Below are 22825 nucleotides of genomic sequence, written 5' to 3'. Positions count from 1 at the left end.
TATGTGTGAGAAGCACATTCAGAGCATTCCAGCCAGGCCAAGCAGAAATTTAGTACTGAAAACTCTCACACTTACAAACACACGCTGTGAGGGTGAGGCACAAACAGTATCTGTAGTTCATATTTAGTTTGCTTTGGGTGAAAACAAGAAAGAAGAGCCCAACTACCTCTGAACACTGGGCCAGGCTCAAAATCAAACACTATTTCACTGGGGACAGAATGTAGGAGGGGACTGGGAGTCCGGGATTGGTATTTCCGAAGACAGCGCATCAGCTGGTTCAAAGGGGCTGTTAGAAGAGAAAGAGAGGGGCAGGCAAACACAGGAAGACAGACACACAGAAGAAATGAAAGAAGTCATGGGGAATAAATAAGATGAGTCGAAGCCTGCTTCACAAAATAATTCTGGATGTTTTATAAACTGCTTACTTTCATAAAATCCCAATGATTTTTTAAAAAGTGACTCATCAAAAAAGGAAAGAAATGCCACTTCATTTTAGGTACTAAGCAGGCAGTTATTATGACTAAGTTAACTGTGATGCTAAAATGATGGCAACATTTAAATGCTGAATGTACTGGGCAAAATTTTCAAAAGCCACAGCTACTAACACATATGAAAAGTCAAACTAGCAGCAACATTAATTGGTGGGTTCATGGAATAACAAACAGAAAACTTTTATTACTATGTGTTATAGTAAATACTAAGTCCAAAATATATAATGCAGGGTTATTATTTTGGTAGCTTCACAGGTACATAGAAACATAACAAAAGATGGTTTATACAATGTTTATTCAATATAAAATATCCTTGAGTCTGGGCTTAGGTATTTTAAAGTTAAAGCAGGTCACAGGGACAAGACCAACTCTAAGTAAGATAAGCAAGTATTGCAGGTCTTCCTTATTAGACAGAAGACAGCTGAAAAGGGAGCATGGAGAACCACCTGGAAGAAAACTTTAAGACAGTTTCAAATATCATCTCTTGGAAAACATTATGTGGGGCTAAATTCTTATTTAAAAAGTATTTTCTTAATCAATGTTTTCTTATGTCCTCCTTTTTTACTGGGTACTAGAGTGAATATGAGCTGAAAATTCTGTAAGAAATCTCAATTTAATTTCTCATTTGCTTATTTTATTTACTGAACTGAAAAAAGGCAACTGGGCTTTTCTAGTAGGAGGTCCATTCTTTAAAAAGTACATTTCAAACCCCTGTAGTAGGCTGAGGGGATGTGGCTGACAATATTTAACAGGCAGTCCAAGGGATTTTCCCTAAGAATGACTTATGAAAGCCAAGTTTTAATGGATTCCAAGCTCAATCTTTAAGTACTAGTGGAGGTTTCCAAAGGAAACCATTTCCAGCTTTGAAGATGGTCTGGAATCAGTAAAGTGGGTAAAATAACTAAGAATCTCTCTTTGATAGCAACCATTTAAAACTGTACACGGTACATTTAAGATTCCTTTTTATGTACCCTCTTTTTCTCTACTCAAGTTATAAATTAGTTAAAATTTTATTAGAGATAAATGATCAATACTAAAGAAAAACAAAAAAGTTTGGGTTTTCTCTACACATTTTTCTCTGTGTCTGTGTTTCATGAAAGAAGCAAATATAAAAGAGACAAGCAGCAAAGCAGTTGCATTTTTCTCTTTTTTTTTTTTAATTGAAATCACCACTTACCTCCATCACTACGAAACCCTTGGTCTCTAATCAAGTCCTACAAATAAATAGTAATGTACATTTTATTCAAAGCTTATGGTAAGAAACTAATAACAACACTGAATTTTCCACTTCCACTAAGCATTAACAGAAAGGTTAATTCAAAATAATAACTGTCTTATAATTACTACACAAAACAGAAAGTATATAAAATTAGCTAGTGAACATGATAAAACCGAAATTTTGAAGCACTTGCCAACCTAACCCTATATTGAAGGGATTATTAGTCCTGATCAAATGTTGAAATCCATTTCAGGCCATTCAAATCCAATGGCTGTATCAATTCTTAAAAAAAAGTTCTACTGGCACATATTAAGAGCCATAAAATGTTCATACCCTTTGATCCTGTAATTCCACTTCTGGGAATTTTTCCTAAGGAAATAATTCAGAAGAAAAAATGATATGCACAAAGATGTTTAGTGCAGCATTATCCATCATACTAAAAAAATCAGAAATAATTATTTCCCTCTTATAGGCATTTAGACATATTGACTAAGTAAATTATAATGTATCAATTTAATGAGTATTATGGCAGCTACTAAAACAATTATGAAGACTGAATCATGAAAGATGTTTACAATATAATAAAAAAACAATACAAAATTAAATGTACATTGATTACAATCATAAAAATATGAATAGGGACACACTAGAAGGGGAAAAAACACAATGGCTCAAACAAGGCTTTTGTTTTGTTAGGTTTTATTATTAAATTATAGGTTTTTACAATAATGTTGGAGGCAGGGGGAAAAGTCTACTGGTAACGCAATGCAATTTGGACCTTAATAGGCAGAACTTAGATTAGTTTGTTTACCTAGTGTAACTTAAATGTGAGGGATTGAATGGCCCCAAATGTCTCTAAATAGGTTCACAGGTTCTTTGCAAATAGGCGGTTTTTTGTTTACAGGCTAAAAGAAAGTGAATTCTTTAGAAATGTGTTTCTATCATGTTCAATGTATTATATAAAGCCTTCAACATTTTCTACAAAATATCAACGAATACTCATATACTTGCAAACAAAGTGCTAGGTGTTAGGGGTTGTGTGGCTACCAATAAATGCAACACTGGTGGTCTCACTAACTTTCTTAGTTCTAGAGAGCTTATAATCTAAGTGGGAATAAGATGTACACACATGAAAACAAAATGATAAAAGAATAATAGCTTAAGAAAACAATAAAAGAGGTGCCAAAGTTGCTTAGTTAATTGCTAAATAAATGATATGGGTGAAAAGATTTTAGTGCTATACAAGTTCAAAGGATAACTAACTAACTATAGAACTTGGTCATTGGTAAAGCATTTGAAGAGATGGGCTATGAATTGGGGTTTGAGGAATAGACAGGAATGTAGAAAAGAAAAGCAGAGAGCCTTCTAGACAGGGGAAAAAAAACAAACAAAACAAAAACAGAAGACAAAGGCGGAAATGCCACATCTCTTTCCTTTTTGCTGCATCCGCCCTGTAACTCCCCACAACCATGGATCTGTCAAATTTGGCTTTCTCCATTCTTATAACTTACTACTAGTACCATCATAAGCTTTCATTTTTCTATCTCAAATATGTTCAGGATTTTAAAAATTTATTTACGTTTTTAACTTCTTTCAACAATGTTTTATAGTTTTCAGTGTACAAGTGTTAACACTTCTTTGTTAAATTTATTCCTTAGTATTTTCTTTTTAATGCTATTGTAAATGGAGTTGTTTTTTAATTTCATTTTCAGATTGTTTATTGCTAGAGTTTATATAAATACAACTATTTTTTGTATCCCGAAACCTCAATGAATTCATTTATTAGCTTTAATATAGTTTTTTTTGTGTGGATTCTTTAGACTTTTCTATATAAGATGTCATCTGAAAATAGTTTTACTTCTTAAAAAAAAAATAAAAATAAAGCTTCCTGACAATCTCTTGACAATCTTTCTACTTGTTCTAGGTTAAACAGGATCTTCTAATAGTCTAATACTGGCTATTTCAAACTTTCCCCCAATCTCCTATAGTTCCTTCCTTATTTATGTATCTTCTCTTTAGCATGATAGAGAAAACAGAAGCTTTCAAAGAACTTTGTCCTGCCTAATATCTACAAATATTTGCACAGTAATATTAGCCATAATTTCTGAATTCTTATTATGTGCCAGGCTTAATAAGCATTTTCAAATCACTACAAGAAAAAGATATCATTAGCCTCAAGGTTAAGTCATTTCCCCAAGGTCGCACTGCCTGTGAAGAGCTGGAGAGCTAGCTTGCTAGCTGTGCCTATCTTTAAATCCTCATAACTTCTAAGGAACACTGCTTCCAAGTTCAGGGAACTTTACTACATCAATTATTCTCTCAATTGTCATCCTCAACCTCTCTCTTCATTGCCTATACCTCAAATGTTTACTGGGGTTGCATTTTTTACTCTCTTTTCAACTTATTAATATATACTCTTTGAGTAATATCACTTATACCCGTTACCTGATTCATGCTAATTATCCTGAAATCTGTATTTCTACTTGAGGTTCTAATATTCAACCAGTGAAGTCCCGTAGTCATCTTAAAGTCAATAACTCTAAAATAAAAGTTATCATTTTCATTTCTACAAACCCTGTTCTACTTTCTTTGGTATTTCTTATGGTAATGAATGGAATAAATACAATCTATCTGCCCAAACCAGAAAAATATGGGCATTATCCTCTACCTTTCGTCTCTTTCTCCTCTATTACTGATTATATAGCATAAGGCCAGGTGTTACTCTATTTCAATCATTAATCCGCTGTGTGATCTTAGGCAAGTTTCTTAAACCACTCTAAACCTAATTTTCTTAAGAGTAAAATAATAATAGTACTTAACCCACGAGTCTTTATGAAGACAGAATAAGGAAATTTATGTAAAGTACTTAGTACCTGGCATACAGTAAGCATTCATAAGTAGTAGCCTACTTTCAATATCATTCCTAACAATCTTCCCTATCAAACTTCTCACTAATTCAAAAGATTTTTCTAAAATATGGTGAGATCACTTTCTCCCCCACTCAAAAGTGTTTTAGGCTTCCCACTACCAGCTGCTATGGAGACCTGAGAGTAATACACAGTGCCTTTCAGTTGAACTCTACCTACCTAGTTTCGTCTTCTACCATTCCCTACCCTTCTCCTGAATCCTAACCTCCTACAGTTTCAACCGTTAATTACATCCCATGTAAAAATATTTCAGTATTTTTACACATACTACTTTCTTAACAAATGCCCTTCCTTCCTAAAGCCCCAACCAACTACTGTACTTAATAAACTCCTACTCATTCATCTTTTACAATCTGGGTTAAAAGTTGTCCCTTCTCTACTAAATATTCCTAGATCCAACCAGGCAGAGTTTATCACCCGCTTCGATAAACTATCACTATATATTTTTGTGATTATTTATATATATGTCTGATTCATCCATTATACTATGACCTCCTTGAGGGCAAAGACTGTGTGCTAATTCATCCTTAATTCCCAATTTTGACACAGTGCCTATCTATCCCAGAGTTGATATTAAATCTTGTTTATTGGAATAATAAATAATGATTAAAATTGAATTAAGTGATGATGAGACCAGAGAAGACACATTTAAAAAAATGATTAAAACCTAATGACAAACTTTACATGACAAAAAAAACCCCCACAAAATTCAAGATGTGTATAGAGATGGAATACAGTGGTATAATCAAGAAAGTAAAGAAGATAAAAGGTAGCTTTACATGTCAAATATATAAAGTAATGATTAGTCTTTAAGGTTTATTTAACTCAACGTTGTACTTTTAGAAATTTAGGTAGAGATTTCAAATTGATGTAAAGATCTGCGATTGCATTCTTATTTTTTCTTTACCATAAAATGGCCAGTGGATTATCTGTTAAATAAATGAAGACTTTTACAGAGATGATGTCATAGGGAAAAAAAAATCAGAATAACTCTAATTTGGCACCAGTTAAGTATTTAATGCCATCAGAGAAGATGACAAGGCTTTTCTGATCTATAATTCATAAAAGTCTATCACTTATAATAACTGTGATAAATGAAAGATGGCACTTATTTCTGATCTATATTATAATTGTAGCAGAAAAATAAAGAAATACACTTGAACTTTTTCAGTTCTAACAATGTTGGATACTTACATCAATATTGACAGGCTCTATTGTGTTTATATGCACATTTGGAGCTGATGAAGACCGGTCTCGTTGTCCAAACTGATTTCGATGATCTTCATCTGCTGGTCGGAAAGGCTGTGGAATTGGAATGGATTTTGAAGGAGACGGACTGGTGAGAATTTGGGGCCTGGAAAAATCAAGTCATTGGAAGATAAGGCTCAGAGCAACTTTATAGATATAATAACGTAAAAAAATAGATGACATAAAGATTTCCTTATTTTCACATTCTCAAATAAAATCTTTACAATAAAGCATTAAAAACCCCAGCAGTAATGGATTTTAAAAGTATTAGTTTAAAAAGCTAAGATATGCCTACAGCTTTGACTGACACCGCTGCTTTTGCTCCAGCAGACCCTCCAGAGACGGTCGATAATAAGAAAGAACACTGATTCGTATCCAGAAAACTCCAGGGAAATCTATAAATGGCTAGAAATTACCTAGGGCTAAATAGCTGAAGAAACTCTTGTCCTTTAAAGTTACACAAAAATGCTCTAGGTAGGGACTGAATGAATAAAATCTGCCATTTTTTTTCTACCTTTGTCATTTCTTGATAGCTGAAGTTACTAAAATGAAATTTTTATGCAAAGTATTAGGAAATTATAAATATTTTGAGAATATACATGTGTAATTTAAAACTTAAAAGATATACCTGTTGCTTTATACAAGAGTTGAATTAAAATCCTGAACAATAGCAAAAGACCATTTCCAAATTCAAAAGATGATCCTTATAGTGTTAATTTCATATTTCGAAATTTTTACGATGCCCAATAACTGACACAAGAGACACAGAAGAATCACATATTAAGCATTAAAAGAATTATTTTTAAAAATTGCTTTTTGGTGAAACCATCAAAATAGGTTACAGAGTGACCTATATTTTGGTACTGTAGATAAATAAGAAAATCAATGATCTCTTATCACTGGCCCTAAAATAAATCACAGAGCACTCTAAAGTTTGAGAGTAGGTTGTAAACAGCTATGCTCCTCAGAAAAGATATCCAAGGGAGCAGAGATGTGAGTATCACTTGAAAGATGAGGTATAGCTGTCTCAGTGAGCTCCATTAGGACCAATGAATGACTCAGTCTAACAGAGACAGGTTATCATTCAACCTTACCTTATGCAAACTCTGTAATCAGTATTATTTAGTGGTTATTAAGACACAGACAGAAAGACAATGTTGAGGGAATAAAAAGATATTTTGTGAAGGGAGAGGATTTAGAGAGGAATGACAAGAATATATAGTAGAAAAGAAATAGATAAAGGTTTAAAGAGCCAAAAAAGTCAAATAGTGACAAAAAGCTTGTGAATAAAGCATGTTAACAGAACCCAAACCATACTAGTTTATAGTTTGACTTCTCTGAGGCACACTATTAAGGCTAGCGAAATAAATTTTGCCTTTATCTGTTCATATTAATTAATAAATTCACAAAAAACTGAAATAAAAATAATAAAATATTACTTTAAAAAGTTGGTATCAGCCCAGTGTAGGTTAAGACTGATGGAACTGGCCTTTACGAAAAGCAGTATGCTCCACTGGTCTTTTTTATTTTGACTGTTGAAAAATTTTTAGTCTGTGACAGAGCTGTATTTTTGCTTTAGACAGCCAAATATACGTCCTTTGCCAAAAGATTTTAGAAGCAAGTAAAAAAAAAATGTAAAAATGACAATATTAGTTTTTTAAAAGAGTTTTAGAAAACGCAGTTTTTTAAAAGGCTATTTGTAGGCTGATCTGAAGTCTCAAGGCAATAACATACTTTAAGGTAGGACTTGACGGTGAAAAACCCTAATTTAACAACTGTATAAGACAGTCTAATTAATATGATTGCTTTGGTGTAGGCATAAGTGACAGCAAATCATTCTTGAAACTCACTGAATTGCGAAAGTGGTATGTAGCACATATCAAATCAGAAATATGTAAGCAAAGGACATCGTATCTAAAGAAAAGAATGAATATACTAGGTAAAAAGATATCTTCCTATTCCACAAAACCAGAAAGACTATAATTTGGCAGTTGGTATCTACCACCACCCATGGAAAAGTATGTGCTGGTCCACAAAGTCAATTCATCTAGCATTGAGGGCAAGTATATTCTCATTCTGAAGAACACTTCAAGTTACTGATCCTGATGTCATTAAATATCTGATCCATGTCCTAATTCATCGGTAACAAAAAAGTCCCGGATTATAATTTGGTTTCTCATAAATGTCTTCCAAAAGCAGAGAGAGTGTTGGTCCATCCAACAAGAAGTTTGGTTTATATAACGGGCATATCTGAATTAGTCTTTCTGATTTGGGTTAATGTAAACCAGTAATGTCCCTAACTCTCATCCTTTCTGAGAACTGATAAAACTGAGTGTCCACACTGGGAAGTCTTTACCTAGACCAAGGCAACTTATACCCCATGAATCATACTAGCGGTCCGCAAACTGGCTTTCTTCTGATACCTCTACCTATCTTGCAAACCTCTTTAAAGCAATACCAAATAATAAATAAAAGTAATTTTTTATCTCTAACACCCTTTAGCAAATTACCAGTTAGTTTGGATCTCATTTTTAATATATAATATTAAAAAATTTGAAGCAAAGTGACTACTTCTGTTCAGCAACATGCAAATTTTTCAATGCTGACTTATAAATTTATACATTCCATAGCATTTTTAAAAAGTAGAAAAGTAGGTACCTCTAACTTTTTATTCAAACTGGGCAATGCATCACTTCTGCAGTATGTCTTGGTTACACCCATTATTATACGTTTCATGATCATTATAATTGTTATCAGGACTATTAACAAAATGCAAAGGAATTCTGACATAGAACAGGATTAACTTCTATCTTTTCACAGGTACACATATTCACTTGTGACATAAAAGCATCAGGAAAACAAAAGTTTGAACATCTTTCTCATCATTTGCTCAAGACCAGAATCTAGTTCAGTTTAGCTAAGAATAAAGTACTCATGGCACAGGCAAATGGTTTTATTAAAGGTAGCATTCCATTACTGTAAGGCAAATGTCCTAAGCATACCATTACAAACCTTCAGAGAGGCCAAGCTAATTTCCTTATGCTGTTCTGTAACTCTGCTCACAGAACTGGGACCTGCCATTAAAAAGGCATCATGATCCAGAGAATTCATCAGGAGTAAATGTTATAGCTAAAAGATTAATTAAAAATCAAAACGAACAAACGCTAACATTTTGATTTGATCTTTTAAGAAATATACAGCTGCATGCAAATAATAATAGAGACAGCAGGAATAAAATGACTCCACCGGAGTGGTAATTGTTACAACCTGACATGAGAACATTGGTTGTATTTTCTAGTGTTCCAAAATAGGTAGATACATCTACCTATTCCTTAATACACAAGTTTTTTCGCTAAATTGTTTAGCCTATGAAACCTCCAGAAAGGCTGGCTTCATAACAATTACAGGTCTATTGGGAGTGTCAATTAATTTTTTTATCTCTCTGGGTAGAAGAAATATTACATTGTGAAGAGTGGGAGGAAGTAGGGTTAAAACTGACAATAAATATTTCTGATCTTAATTATATCTGGAACAGTCTAGAGCAGAATACTATGTGGGGACCTTTTTTTTTAACCATATGCTTCCAGATATAGTATAATTTATACTGCCTCAGATTCAACAGGGAAAGAGTACGCAGACTCGTGTAAGAAATGCTCCAAAGCAAACTAATATCTACTAAACCTGTCATCTTTTTTCCTACTATAAAACTCGAATTTGTGTTATCTTTAAAGTTAGTTCTCTCCTTTATCCTCCACAATTAACAAGACCATATTTTTTCTTGTATACATTATGCACATCCATCCCTTCTGCATGCTGCCCTCACTCTGGTTCAAATCGTCACTGCTTGTCACTGTCTTCACTGCCAACAGCTTCTTTGTTGGCCTTCTTCACCACAGACATTGCTCTACCAATTTATTTGTAAATCATGGCCAAGCGATTCCCTAAAACCATTTTCATGAAGTTAGTCCTCTGCTCAAAAACCTTTAATTCCCTTCCCCCTCTTTCATGTCAAGTGTAAATTCCAGCCTAAATTCCAAGACTCTTCGTAATCTAGTCTTACACACGCATCTTCTCGACTTAGATCAGCTTCTCTTCACTATCTCCCAAATCTATCCCTGCCATGCTTTATTTATGCTTTTTCACCCCTACCCCACCCCTGGATCACCATGCCTTTATTCCCTAGGTTCATTCAGATTCTAAATACTTTAAGGTCCAACTCAAATTCCACTTTCTTCATTAAATTTTCTTGACTACTCTCTGTATTCTCTCTTCCCCTATAAATATGGTAATACTGTCCTTATCACATAGTTTAAAAACTATCTCATAAACTGCAGATTATAATTATTTACTATTTTTAAATTGTTTGCCATTTTCTCATATGTTAATGCTACTTTTCTAAATGGAAGTTATGTACTTCTATATGTGAAATTACCTAATAAAGTGATGAGCACAAGGCAAGGACTCTAAATTACCTGTTGATTGATTTTTCAAGACCAGTCCTGAAAAAATTTGTCATCTTTAATCTCATGTATCTGTACCAAACGATGTTAAATACCTGACTATATAATTAAACAAGTTTTCTGAATAAATGTCCCTTTTAACAATCGAAATGTTGAGGAAGTTTTATAATAAACCAAAAGATCCAAAAGAAATCAGCTCAAATAGTATATCACTGAACAGCAGGAGTCAAATCATACCCAATAGAATCGGAAGGGGGTGCGGAAGGGGATGATCCAGATGTAAGGGTGGTCTCTGCTAGGGAGGCCTCCTCCTGTGGTATTGGGTGGTGTTCAAAGAACTTGGAGACAAACAGCAAACTGTGAGGCAAAAACAAAAACAAAACAAAGCAAACCTAACTTGTGCAAAACCCAGAAGCTTCATATACCAGAATATAAAGTTAAAGGAAATATCTGAGATCAAATTCCACTTTCAGAAATGATTAATTCAATTAGTTGTGTTTTTGTCTAAAGGCTCATTTAAAAAAATTATATCGTATTTTCAAAGGCAACAGAATCTAAAACCAATTGCTCTATACAGCAAATTTCTACACATCAGAGGAGAAAAATCATGCTTTATGGTTAAGAAATTAGAAGAAAATTTATCATCATTGTGAAGTTAGATTATATCATTACAACATACTTTAAAGTTCAGAGCTAAATTCTATTTGCTCAAGTGATCAAGAAAAGTAATAAGACCTTAGCAGCAGCAGTATCAACACCACACACACAAAAAGGTTAAAAAAGACTCAGTCTAATCTATTAGAGAAATTGGCATGAAAAAGCAAACAGAAATTTTAGAAAGAGATCTGCTAGGTATAAAGACTTTATGTCTTACTTTAAAATCACTTAGGGGTGGAGTTAAGGGATAGGGAGAAGGGGGAGAGGGAGAGGAAAGAGGGAGAGCGAAGGAAGGAGCGAAAGAGAGAGAGAGAAAGACGAGGCGGGGCGGGGGGGAGGGTAGAAAACAGAATTCACAAAATAGCTGACAGAATCATATCCCCCAATCTGTGGTCCAAAAATATACGGTTAATGGAAATGACACTTCTATCCTCCCCAAAATCATCTAAAAGCAATTTCAAAGAGCAAGGGATCTTTATTAATTAAAAAGAGAATATAAAACATAAATGAAATGTATAGCTGAACCAGAAGTACAGTTTTGGAGTCAAGTATAGGCTATACTACATATTATTCCCTAACCACTTTTTTTTTTAAAACCCTTGTAATAACTCTACTGGACAGAAAATTCCCACAGATTCTAAGACATCCTAGAAAAGGTAAACGTAAAATGATAGAAAAGATTCTTTTGATTACTTACTCAAGTTGGTCATAATTAACACACATCAGAGGAACCTCTGTACTACAACGCTGGTGAAATTTATAACCACATGTTTGACAGCGGAAACCCTGGAAAAGCAGCTTTCGACAAAAGTCACAAAATGCTAAGGTGAAAAAAGTTTTCCGTACCTGCAAAATAAAACATCATAAGAGGATTTCAAAAACTTGCAAGAATCTTTTTATAAATCAACTTGTTTACGCTCTTGTTTAAGATAACAAATCTTTTCTATGTTTATATCATGAGAACTACCTTATACACTAAGATACTAAAAGGAAAACCAGTGGATTCACGATAATAGATGGACTACATGTATTATCTCCTATCTACTATCCAATTAAAAAACTCACACATCTTGATGGGAAATGAATAAAAGACTCAAAACTAATTTCAAGCTTGACTACATAAAAGTAAAAGATGTGACAGGAGGAGGAACAGAGGTGAAAGAAAGAGAAGAGCACCATTTAATAATTGTATGAAGAAGGGAGGTGAGATGCTTACTGGTGTTAACAGAAAAGAAACAAAGGGTTACCTACGCTTTAAAGTTACAAAGGTATCCAACGGAGGAACCACAAAACCCCCCAAACAAAAAAGAACACATTGCAGGTTGCAATGTCAGGAATGAACTAATTCTCTGTGGAATCGGTAATCAGTAAATGATGTCTAAAGTTGAAAAAGCAAAAAATTGTGGCTTAAAGTTATTATTTAGTAATATGAAAATTATCGCCAAAAGAACTTAAAACAGACACCATTAAAAATTAAGAGTGATTTCCTCTCGAGACTGGCATTAGAGGCTCGCAGGGGATGGTGCAACAGATTATTTTTCATTATACACTATTCTAAAACTATATACATTTGATTAAAATAGAAAAACAATTATTTATAAAAGAAAAAACTAGTTTGTAACTGTATGAAAATCACAACAACCCTACCTAAATTTACTAACTAGGATAAGGGACAAGAAAATCACTTAAAAGACAGTAAGAAATACTTTTAATAAGTTATTTTTTAGAGGGTTAGAACACCTAAATGTATTTGTGAACATTCCTCTATATGAAACTTAAAAGACAACATGTAAAGACTCCATATCAGAGGCAAATGATGTACAACATGGGTCACATAAACAGAACTGTGCTAAGGAGGCCCCAACTTGATAACTACCTAAGTCACAAATTGTTTGAAAAGTATTCATTTCATGTAAATAATAAGCAGAAAATGTAAGGAAGATAAACAAATGTCAAAATGTTAAAATGGATATTTCAAAGTGGTGAGAGCATGGGTGACATCCATTTTGTCCTTTGCTGCATATTTTCAATTCATCTCAGTTTTTCAGACAGTTTTAATCACAAATGATAGTAAAATATATATTTCACATTATGACCCAGGACACATGTGTATTCATATAACAATACTCACCCTAACTATATATAATATACATTAGAATTTTCTACTCTACTCTATGCTTTTCACAATCCAGTAAAATGATCTCAACACCTACAGTTTACCAAACTCTTCTCATAAGCATATATTTAATGGGATAAAAAGTTATTTAAAAATGTTTTATCAAGAAAATGGTATCTTGGCACATCACCCATTCTAGCCTTTTGAGGACATTTAGGCAGTTTTAAAAATGGCTCTTGTTTTCTTCATCTTTTTTCTATTATCATTTTTTAGGGGATTTAAAAGGCAACCATGTGTTTTCAGCTTTGTTCCTTTTCCATTTGTCTCTGGATATACAAGTAATTAGAAAATCTTCTTTAATATTATGTGACCACTATTGACCAAAACCAAGAATCTTTTATCCTGCTAACAATCAGGACATAAAGCACAGAAAAATACAAAACTCTGCACAGGAATCAGCATTTTCTTTTTTGCTAACTACTCACGCCTTCACCTGTCTGATAATCTGTTGCATATCATGAAACCCTTATTTCTCTTCCCTCATCAATTGTAGTCTTTCTTTCTGTCACCAACTTATACTTGAAAACTGTGTAACTGGTTGGTTGTATATGTAAAGGAGAAAAAAAAAGACAAAAAAGGAGGGGATGAAGGAGGGAAGCAGAGAGAGGAAAACATTTGAGGAGGGGAAAACATGGGTGTGCGCTTGAGGATAAACTGGAAGTGACATTTATCTGTGAGTGTGCCTTTGTCAAAAAAGATTTAGGACACAGGAAGGTATATCTTTTCTTTCGGGCCACAATTTAGGCTTATTCTGAATTCGAGCATGTTGACATGGATGGTAAACGAGTGGGAGACAAAGACCAGGCAATCTGCATGCATTAATTTGTAAGGTGCGGGGCTCTTTGAAGCAGAACATTAACCTGCCTGTAGAAAATGGGAAGGGCTGACAACGGGGCTTGTTTCAAATCTTGTTTCTCTACTTTCCCTGCCCCCTCCACCTCACCAGTTCCCAAGGGCTCCTGGGATGTAGGCAAATACTGAAGGAGTTGCTTTAATATCGGACTCTATGAAACCAGAAGGTATCAGCAGCATTCCTTGAGTAGCCGGCAAAATCCAGCACAGAGACACAAAGAGAAGAATTCTTTCCCTTTCAAAGCAGAACACAGGCTTGCACCCTTGCCTCTACATGGCACTCAGAACTGCTCTAAAACACAAATCTAATCACACTTCTCCCATTTACAATCATTAAATTTCCAATTATCTTGCAGAAAAGTCCAAATCTTTAACATGGCTTACAAGGACTCTCATGAGCTGGACTCTCCTTAATCCACGCATAACTCTTGCTATACTGTAAACCACCCCCCACCCCGCCCCGTGCTCAACTTTGTAGCATCCACTCTGAACTTTTTTTTTTTTTAAAGCTGAAAAGGTACCGTTGCTTCATTGCTGTTTACTCTGTCTTGAGTTCTCTTCCCTTCACTCTTCATCTGCTAGTCCCTCATCCATCAGACCTTAGTTTAGGTACGCCTTCCTTTGGGACACCTTCCTGACTCCTTGAAGGGCAGGACAGCAGTCTCTACTCTGTGCATCTATCTACAGCACTTCATACATACATAATAATTACAAGCGTTTATGAAATTTTCGTATTACTCATCTGTCTCTACTCTAAGGCCGGGATACTGTGTTTCATATTCACTGTTATATCCCCAGATCAGACACAGTGTTGACAAATGGAAGGTTCTCAGTAAACATTTACTGGCAGGATTTCCACACTCTGACACTAACTTGCAGTTTGCTTTCATTTTTCTCTCATGGCAAGGACCTTTCTGAGGCATTATTTTAATACTATTTTATGGTTAGCAACTTAGGTCTTCTTTCACCTCCCCATATCTGATTTCCAGCTAAGAAAAATAATTAAGAAAAAGAGTAGCAATCACTCTGAAATGTAAATTCAACTGTTTTTAGATTCCTAAAAACTTAAAAATCTTAAGATTTATCCACTCGGAATTCTACAAGTTAAAATAAAATCAACAGTAATGAACTTGTTAAGTCATTACTAGAAAACTATTTGCTACATAGTAAATCTGATTGACATTAAGTATATCTTACACTTATCTAAAAGATGATTTAATTATTGAAATACCGGGTTTTGTTATTCACCATTGAGAGCGTCCCAAAAGCACAAACTCCCAAGGAAGTTATCTGTCAACTGGCTGCTTTCGGAGCCCAGCTGTATTAAATCACCAAGGCGCATAGAAAAACACTTGATGCCAAAAGGGTAGCAATAACTACCCATTTGGAAAAAATATTACTAAAATTCCATATATACAGAAAAGTAAGAAACACATTCCTGCCTTACAGATCACTCTAATCTTGGCTTTTGTCTACCCTTTTAGAGGGCAGGTTCTTAAGTGCTGGGAATTGTATCTTCATCTCTAAGGTGGACAGGATCTACTTTTCAGACTTCGTGCTGGTGACACTGGGTTTTAGCAAATGATAAAGGGAGAATTCTTCAAGGAGAGTTTTAACGTCTTCCTTAAGTCTTTAAGGAGGGCTGTTTCACTTGCATTAACTCATCCTTCAGAAATATTACACAAATATGTCAAGGTGTATGCAGAAAGATTCTGTTTAGCCCTGTCTTTAATCAATTAAAAAAAAAAAACCCTAAATGTCTATGTAATAGAGGAATGATTAAATATACTGAATTTATACTACTCATATGGACTATTATGCAATCATTACAAAAATAAAGGTAGGTGTACTGACATTAAAAGATGTCCATGACACACTGTTAAGTTTTTTTTAAGGTGAAGAATATCACAAAAAATAAAACATTTTCAGTGTAAGAAAAGGAAAGAATGGAAAATAATGAAGGGATGGTAGGGGAAGGGAGAAAAAAAAAGAAAGGAGAAAACTTTAGGCTTACAGGTATAAGCGTACATGTTTGTATACAGAGAAAGAATTCGGAAGACTATATCATAATCTAGTAACGAATATTTACCTCTGATAGGGTATTTTCACTTTTTTACTTGATACACTTTTTGCATCATTCAAATTTTTTTATTTTTTTAAATAATGGACATGTATTGCTTTCTTAAATTAAAAGTAAGTATAGTGATTAAAATGAAACTCTTTAGTCTAAATACTTTAGTTTAAATGATTAACTCAGGGAAAATATCAATCCCCAAATTATTTACCCACATTTTACACTTCCTAAATAAAAATTCATTCACAAGAACACAAACATTTTCTACAATGCAAAAAAACGTAAAGGTACATACAAAGTTGTGTGTTGTAAGTGGAACATTTTCCAGCACTTCTACATGTAACTCCTCTCCAGTAAGCCAGGAAATATCGGTGTCCCAGCCAATTGGCTTCTTCTCTCTGAAAAGTGCAGACATAAACCTTTCTTGGTGATCATACCTAAAAATCTACATGTACCTCATGCTGAAGATATGAAAATTGGTTATTGAGGGGCTAGTAATGGTGAGGGAGGTTTGGCTCCCTGGTCTTCCATCGTTAGAAATTTAAATGGCAATAAATTAATTTTTAAGTTTACCCCAAATAAAGGTATCACTCTTGGACAAACAGCAGGGTAAAGAGATGTACTCTTTTCTTCAAGTCAGCTCCAGAAAAGACCTACAACAGCAGAAAGTGGATTGTTCCTGGCATAAAAAAAAAAATAAAAATAATAAAAAAAAATCACAGGTATGGATTTATCTATCCAAAGAAAAAGAGTATTCAAGGGACAACATGCCCCCAAAAAGGTAATTTTTAAAATGGGATTCAAAATTTTTTGGGGGAGAGGAGTGTCTTGGCACAATTTTCTGAAATAGTTCAATATAAAAATGTTAGTCTGAACAAGCCTTTTGTGAAACTATAAGTTTGTATTAAAAACAGGGGATTGTGGGAACAGTCCATTATTCAAATAAGTCATATTTTAAATGGTTCAAAAATTATAAGAATCTCAAATTCCAAGTCAAGTCATTTGATCAGAGTAACAAACAATATCACCATATAAAATTATCTCATGTTAACTCCTTGAAGGATCTACAAGATTTCTTTAGGCTAAACTTAATATAATTTAATAATTTTTTCTAAAGTTGATTTTTAATTCCCTAGGTTTAGATAAAGATCATATAGAAAACCTTAAAGTTTAATGTCTCAGTTTTTTTCTTTTAAACAAAATTTCACATCACATACAAACCATACCCATCTTGAATTCTGTAAACAGCACAGCACTCTGGGATTAGACCTCTCATCATCAGTGCTTTCTTTAGACTGTCCCGGACTGTAACTCCACACCTTGCAGGTACCTATCATATCATAAATATATGTTATGAGATAAAGGAAATAAATTATGTGTTTTTCACATCATTTAAAAAAAACTCAGTAACTTACTTTCATAATACCTTTAAAATGTCATATGGATTACTACGTCAGATATAACATCATTTCTAGAGCTAATTTATATTAAAGGGAAATTTGACAAATATCTATTATTCACCAACTTAAAGCAAAATTTTTAGTTTTTATCAAAATGATGAAATATTTTAAACGTATAAAAAAGAACAGAAAATATAACAGATCCCTCTGTACCCACTACTAAGGAATAAGAGATGTCAACATTTAAAGCAAAATCAATTCTGATTCAACACTGTTCAAAGCTAAAAACTGTAATCCTTCAATCGCACTGATGGTCCTTCAGAGACACCTTACTGACTAAACACTTGTCTTAATGTGTATAACTTATATTTGTTGTCTAGTTGCCTAGCATCCCTATTTCCTTGGGGAACCTGCCCTTTCCTAAAAATCCACATGATACTGGAGAGGCTATATCGATCAAAGGTTGCTACTTTTCTGGCTATACATGACGTTGGCTGGCTAATCAGTTTCCCATGTTCCTGGTAACAGCAACTGATCTAGTACTAGATAATATGACCCAAACATGACCAAAGTTCTTCCCTCAACTGACAGATGGACACTGGTTGAAAAAAGTTCCTCTTTCTACTGTAGTTACAGTGTGCCAAAAGGATAGAAATCTAGAACCCTCAGTGGCCATCTCTCCCACTCCACTGAGAAAATCTGGTTACAGAAAGACGCTAATCAAGGGAAAAGTAGAGACGACATGGGAGTGGGGAGGGAACAGGCACTGGAGAGCTGTATCTGTATATCTGAAGTTATCCCTATCCCGGCCTTTTATGCACATGCCTCTCCCTCCAATGCATTTGAATAATGTATAACTGAAAGAAAACTGGCAAACGCAGTGTGGACTAAAGTGAGGCAGATGAGGCCATTTTCAGTCAGGGAGAGGAGTGGAGACATCAGGGATGTGTTAGTAACAATAAAATTAAGGTTCCATACTTTTAAATCACTAAGGTACTTAGCAAACCAAAAGTTTGCAAAGAAATTGGGAATCTTTACACTAGTGGGGAAAATCGAGTAAAAGTGAATATAACACAGCTGAATTTAATAGTATATTAAAGGGGGAATAATCCAGAAAGCCAAATTAGGACTCATGATTAGAAAAAACAGGATGCCATTTTAGCTCAATATAATCATTAAAACCAGCCAGTAAGGGAAAAGTTTATCTAGAAGGAGGAGGCTCATCACTGGAAATATGCAAGCAACTGGGTTGGCACAGTTGATCTTTATTTGTGCATTCTGTATCTGTGAATTTATCTACTCCCTAAAACTTATTTATAACCCCAAAATCAATACCTATAGTGCTACTGTGGACATGTGCAGAGCAGTGAAAAATCTGAGCTGCCCGACAAGCGCCTTCCCAGCTGAGGCTGACCATGGTGACACTCTGCCTTCTAGTTCTAGCTTTCATACTGTAAACAAGTGCCCTATGCCAGTGGGCTTTTAAGCTAATGGACCCCAGCCTGCTGTGAAAAAATAAACAACCTAGGGGCCAATATACAGAGGCCACCTTTGGCTCATTTATGTAACGGTAACCCTGTATATCCCCTAGGATCAGTGGTTTAGTAATTTAGTGTTTGCAACAGATTTATAGAACATAACTACTGTGAATTAGCTGTATCTTCCAAAGATAATAAACTGAAGGGAAAGCTCACTTTTTCACTCTGCTACTCATAGTCTGCCTGACTTAATGCAAAAACTTCTTGACTGGAAACCCTAGCTTTAGCTTTAAACCCCATTCAATCTATCCTATCACGTTTCCATAGATATTTGTCTAAAGAAGGTATTCTTAACTGTGGTGTGTGTTAGGCTTCTGTGGATCTGATGAAAACATCAGATGTTCCTTCTGACATAAAATTTCAGGGGGTTTGCAGAACCTGAAGCTCATATACAGACTGCTGAAGAGTGCAATGAACTCAGATAGAGAACCCCTAAATAAAATCCTACATTTCGTTAGTCTGTGGAAAAATTTCCCATTATTTATAGGGCAAAATTCAAATTCCATAACATGACTTATAAGGCCATCGATGAACTGGGGCTGTCTACCCTTAGTTCTCGTGGTAATTTCTCTCACCCACTCCTGTAATATGATCTTCAAATAAACCTACGCTTCCTTATGCTTCTCTGCACTTGATTCTAAGGTGTATGTATTATTTCATCAGTAGGCAAAATTTTGGTTTTCTGCTCTATCACCAAGGGAAACTCATCAATCAACACTTCATTCCATTTCTGTAGGCTGATTTTTTGTACTGCTTGCTCCTTCATGATAGTATCTGTTGAATACACTGACAGACCAATGGAACACAAAAGAAAGACCAAAAGAGACTCTAACACATAAAGAAAATTAGAATGAAGACAGCATCTGAAATAAGTTAAAGATAAACTTTTTAATAATTTTTGTTGGGACAACTATACCCAATCTAGAAAAAAAGTTCATCTATACCTCATACTGTATACTAGGGTAAACATCAAATGGATCAAAGATTTAGATCTGGAAAGAAGGAAGAAAGGGATAAACCATAAAAGAACTGGAAGAAAACAAGGCAAACTCCTTTATAACCTCAAGTGAAGAAAGCCTTTATGATGCAAAATCTGGAAACCATAGGAGACAAAATATTAAATTTAACTACGTAAAATTAAGAACCTTTTAGATGGCAAAATAAACAAATGCACTATAAACAAAGGCAAAAGACAAATTCAAACTGGTAAAAAACATTTGCTTTTCAGATAATCGCATAAAATCTTTCTGATAGAGTTGAGAAATTACAATCAAGACCAAAAACCCAATTTAAAAAAATGGGCAAAGGACATGAAAGACAGCTCACAGAAATACAAACATAAACAGTCTTCAAACATAGGAAAAGGTGTTCAACCTCACTCAAACCTGCCAAGATAGTTTTCATTTATCAGAGCGGCAAAAATCTAAAAGATTGACAACATATTCTGCTGATGAAGCTGTGGTAAATAGGCATCTCATACATGCTGGTAGCAGTGCAAAACTAAGCAAGACCTATGAAACAAAACTTGAAGGTATTTATCAAAATCATAAATGTAAATTTCTCTTTGATCCAGGCAGGCCTACTTTTGTATACTGGTAAATTACAGTTTCGTGTATCAGTAATGCATTTCTTTCTATGGATAGACCACAATGTGTTTAACCATTCACCTGTTCATGGACTTCTGGGTTATGTCTAATTTTGGACTATTAGAAATAAAGCAACTAAGAACATTTTTGCACAAATCTTTGGGCATATGTTTTCTTTCCTCTTGGGTAAATACCTAGGAGTAGAATATGGCTGAATCATATGCTAGGTATACGTTTAACTTTTTATAAAATTGCCAAACTTTTTTTTTTAATTATGATAAAATACATGTAACAACATTTAACATCTTAATCATTTTTAAATGTAGTTAGCTGTGTTAAGTACATTCATATTTTTTTGCAACCAATCTCCAGAATGCTCTTCGTCTTGCAAAACTGAAACTCTATATCCATTAAATAACTCTTCATTTCTCCTTTCCCCAGGCCCTAACAACTATCATTCTACTTTTCTGTCTCTGTGAATTTGACTACTCTAGGTACCTCATATAAATAGAATCATGTATTATTTTTTTCTTTTCTTTTTGTGATTGGCTTATTTCACTTAGCATAAACATTTATCAATGCTGTAGAATGTGTCAGACTTTCCTTCTTTGTAAGGCTGAATAATATTCCATTGTATGTATATACCACATTTTGTTTATCTATGCATCTGTTGATGGACTTTCTAGTTTTCCTTTATTCTATGTTGTTCCAATTTTTCCAGCTCTATTATGAAAAATTTCAAACATATAGAAAATTAGAAGGAATAATAGAATTAACAACCAAATTCTCTCTTAGATTCTAAAATTATTTTTTCATATTTATATTTTTATCTTTTATGTATGTATCTTATATATTTATATAATTTACATATTTACATATTTTTATAAATTTTGTTTTCCATCATACCATTTGACAGTAAGTTCTAAATTGAGATAAAAGTCAGAAAATGGTTATTTTTGAGAATGAGATGGACACTAAAGAATCCTCTCAAGCATTAGAAATGTCCTATATTTTGATCTGCATGGCAGTTACATCTGTAGAACGTCATTGATCTGTAGACTTGAAATTTGTATACTTTAAATTATATTTCAAAAAGAGCAGGAAAAAAAGTTGTAGGCATAACACTTAAGCATGTATTTCCTAAGAATAAAGATATTTTCCTACATACTATTATCACATTTTTAAGTTAATTGCATATAACATCTAATACTCAGTCAACATTCAAAATTTTTCAGTCTCAAGAATGTCTTTTATGGCTCTTCCACCCTATTTCCAAACCAGGATCACAAACTGAATTTGGTTGTTATGTCTCTTTAGTCTTAGTGTAGAATAATCCCCAAGCTTTTTATCCTCTATGACACTGAGTCCAGGCCATGTATCTTATAAGATGTCCACATTCTGAATTTGTTTAATTATTTCTTCATGGTGCTTAACTTTTCCCTCTACCTACTGTGCTTCTTTTGTAACACAGAAGGTCCAGAAGCTTGACATTTAACTTACAATCATTTTTAGCAAGAATACTTCATAGATAACTGTCATCCACAGAGTTTTAAATCTGAAGACCTAAAAGTTCTATTTGGTTCCTTCTTAGGAATCTAATCTAGCTGTTTCTAAATCTTCTAACTCACTAATAGTAGACTGTTTCCTGGTATATTTTATAAACTGGGATTTTGAACTAGTCAGTAGGACAGTCTCTCTGTGAATTCCATGAGATCTAGATGGGCCAGGCAGGGTATGCATCTGCTTTTTGCCCTGTGCCTGAGTGCTATTACCACTCTAGGACCTGCAGTTATGTTAATTTCTTGTGTTGCGGGTTCATGAACAATGCAGGTAGTATAAATATGAACCTCCCACTATGGTGAGATTAGGCCTATAGTTAAAGAGTTCACAGGGGAATTTTTAAATTTTATCTGGAGCCCTGACAAAGACAGACAAGTTTCATTGTTATTTATGTATGCTGGTAAACACATTTTCTTTTAGTTCACATTTTCACTGAAGGTAAAGCTCTTCAAAGCTCAGCTTTATGTGAAGATCTGAGTTCCAACTACCTCCATGACACAAGCCAAAGGCCTACTCTTGTATTTCCACACATTGACCCTCACATCCATTTGCTGCACAGGGTGACAAAATGATCCCACTGGAGGTCACTACAGCACAGGTGAGCAAACTTTTTTCCATGAAGAACCAGCATTACTAC

The 22825-nt window shown here is 34.2% G+C and overlaps 1 protein-coding gene across 6 annotated transcripts in view; it reads right to left on the bottom strand.

Moving 5' to 3' along the window:
• The window catches only part of BRAF (B-Raf proto-oncogene, serine/threonine kinase), a 116975-nt gene that overhangs the window by 43038 nt on the left and 51112 nt on the right, over positions 1 to 22825 (bottom strand). For 5 of the 6 annotated variants that reach the window (XM_039860951.1, XM_039860947.1, XM_039860948.1 and 2 more), the window contains exons 4-9: positions 17331 to 17434; positions 16400 to 16502; positions 11700 to 11848; positions 10583 to 10702; positions 5832 to 5991; positions 1669 to 1705 (exon numbers count right to left, since the gene is read on the bottom strand). In XM_039860951.1, the coding sequence (XP_039716885.1) occupies positions 1669 to 1705; positions 5832 to 5991; positions 10583 to 10702; positions 11700 to 11848; positions 16400 to 16502; positions 17331 to 17434 (673 nt within the window). Of the gene's footprint in view, positions 1 to 166; positions 287 to 1668; positions 1706 to 5831; positions 5992 to 10582; positions 10703 to 11699; positions 11849 to 16399; positions 16503 to 17330; positions 17435 to 22825 lie in introns of all 6 variants that reach the window. The other variant, XM_039860953.1, reaches the window with a different exon arrangement.

This window comes from Pteropus medius, unplaced genomic scaffold (genome assembly GCF_902729225.1).
Source record: "Pteropus medius unplaced genomic scaffold, Ma_sr-lr_union100, whole genome shotgun sequence".
NCBI lineage: Eukaryota > Metazoa > Chordata > Mammalia > Chiroptera > Pteropodidae > Pteropus > Pteropus medius.
Note: the sequence above shows the minus strand (reverse complement) of the source record. Positions and strands in the feature narration are given on the sequence as shown.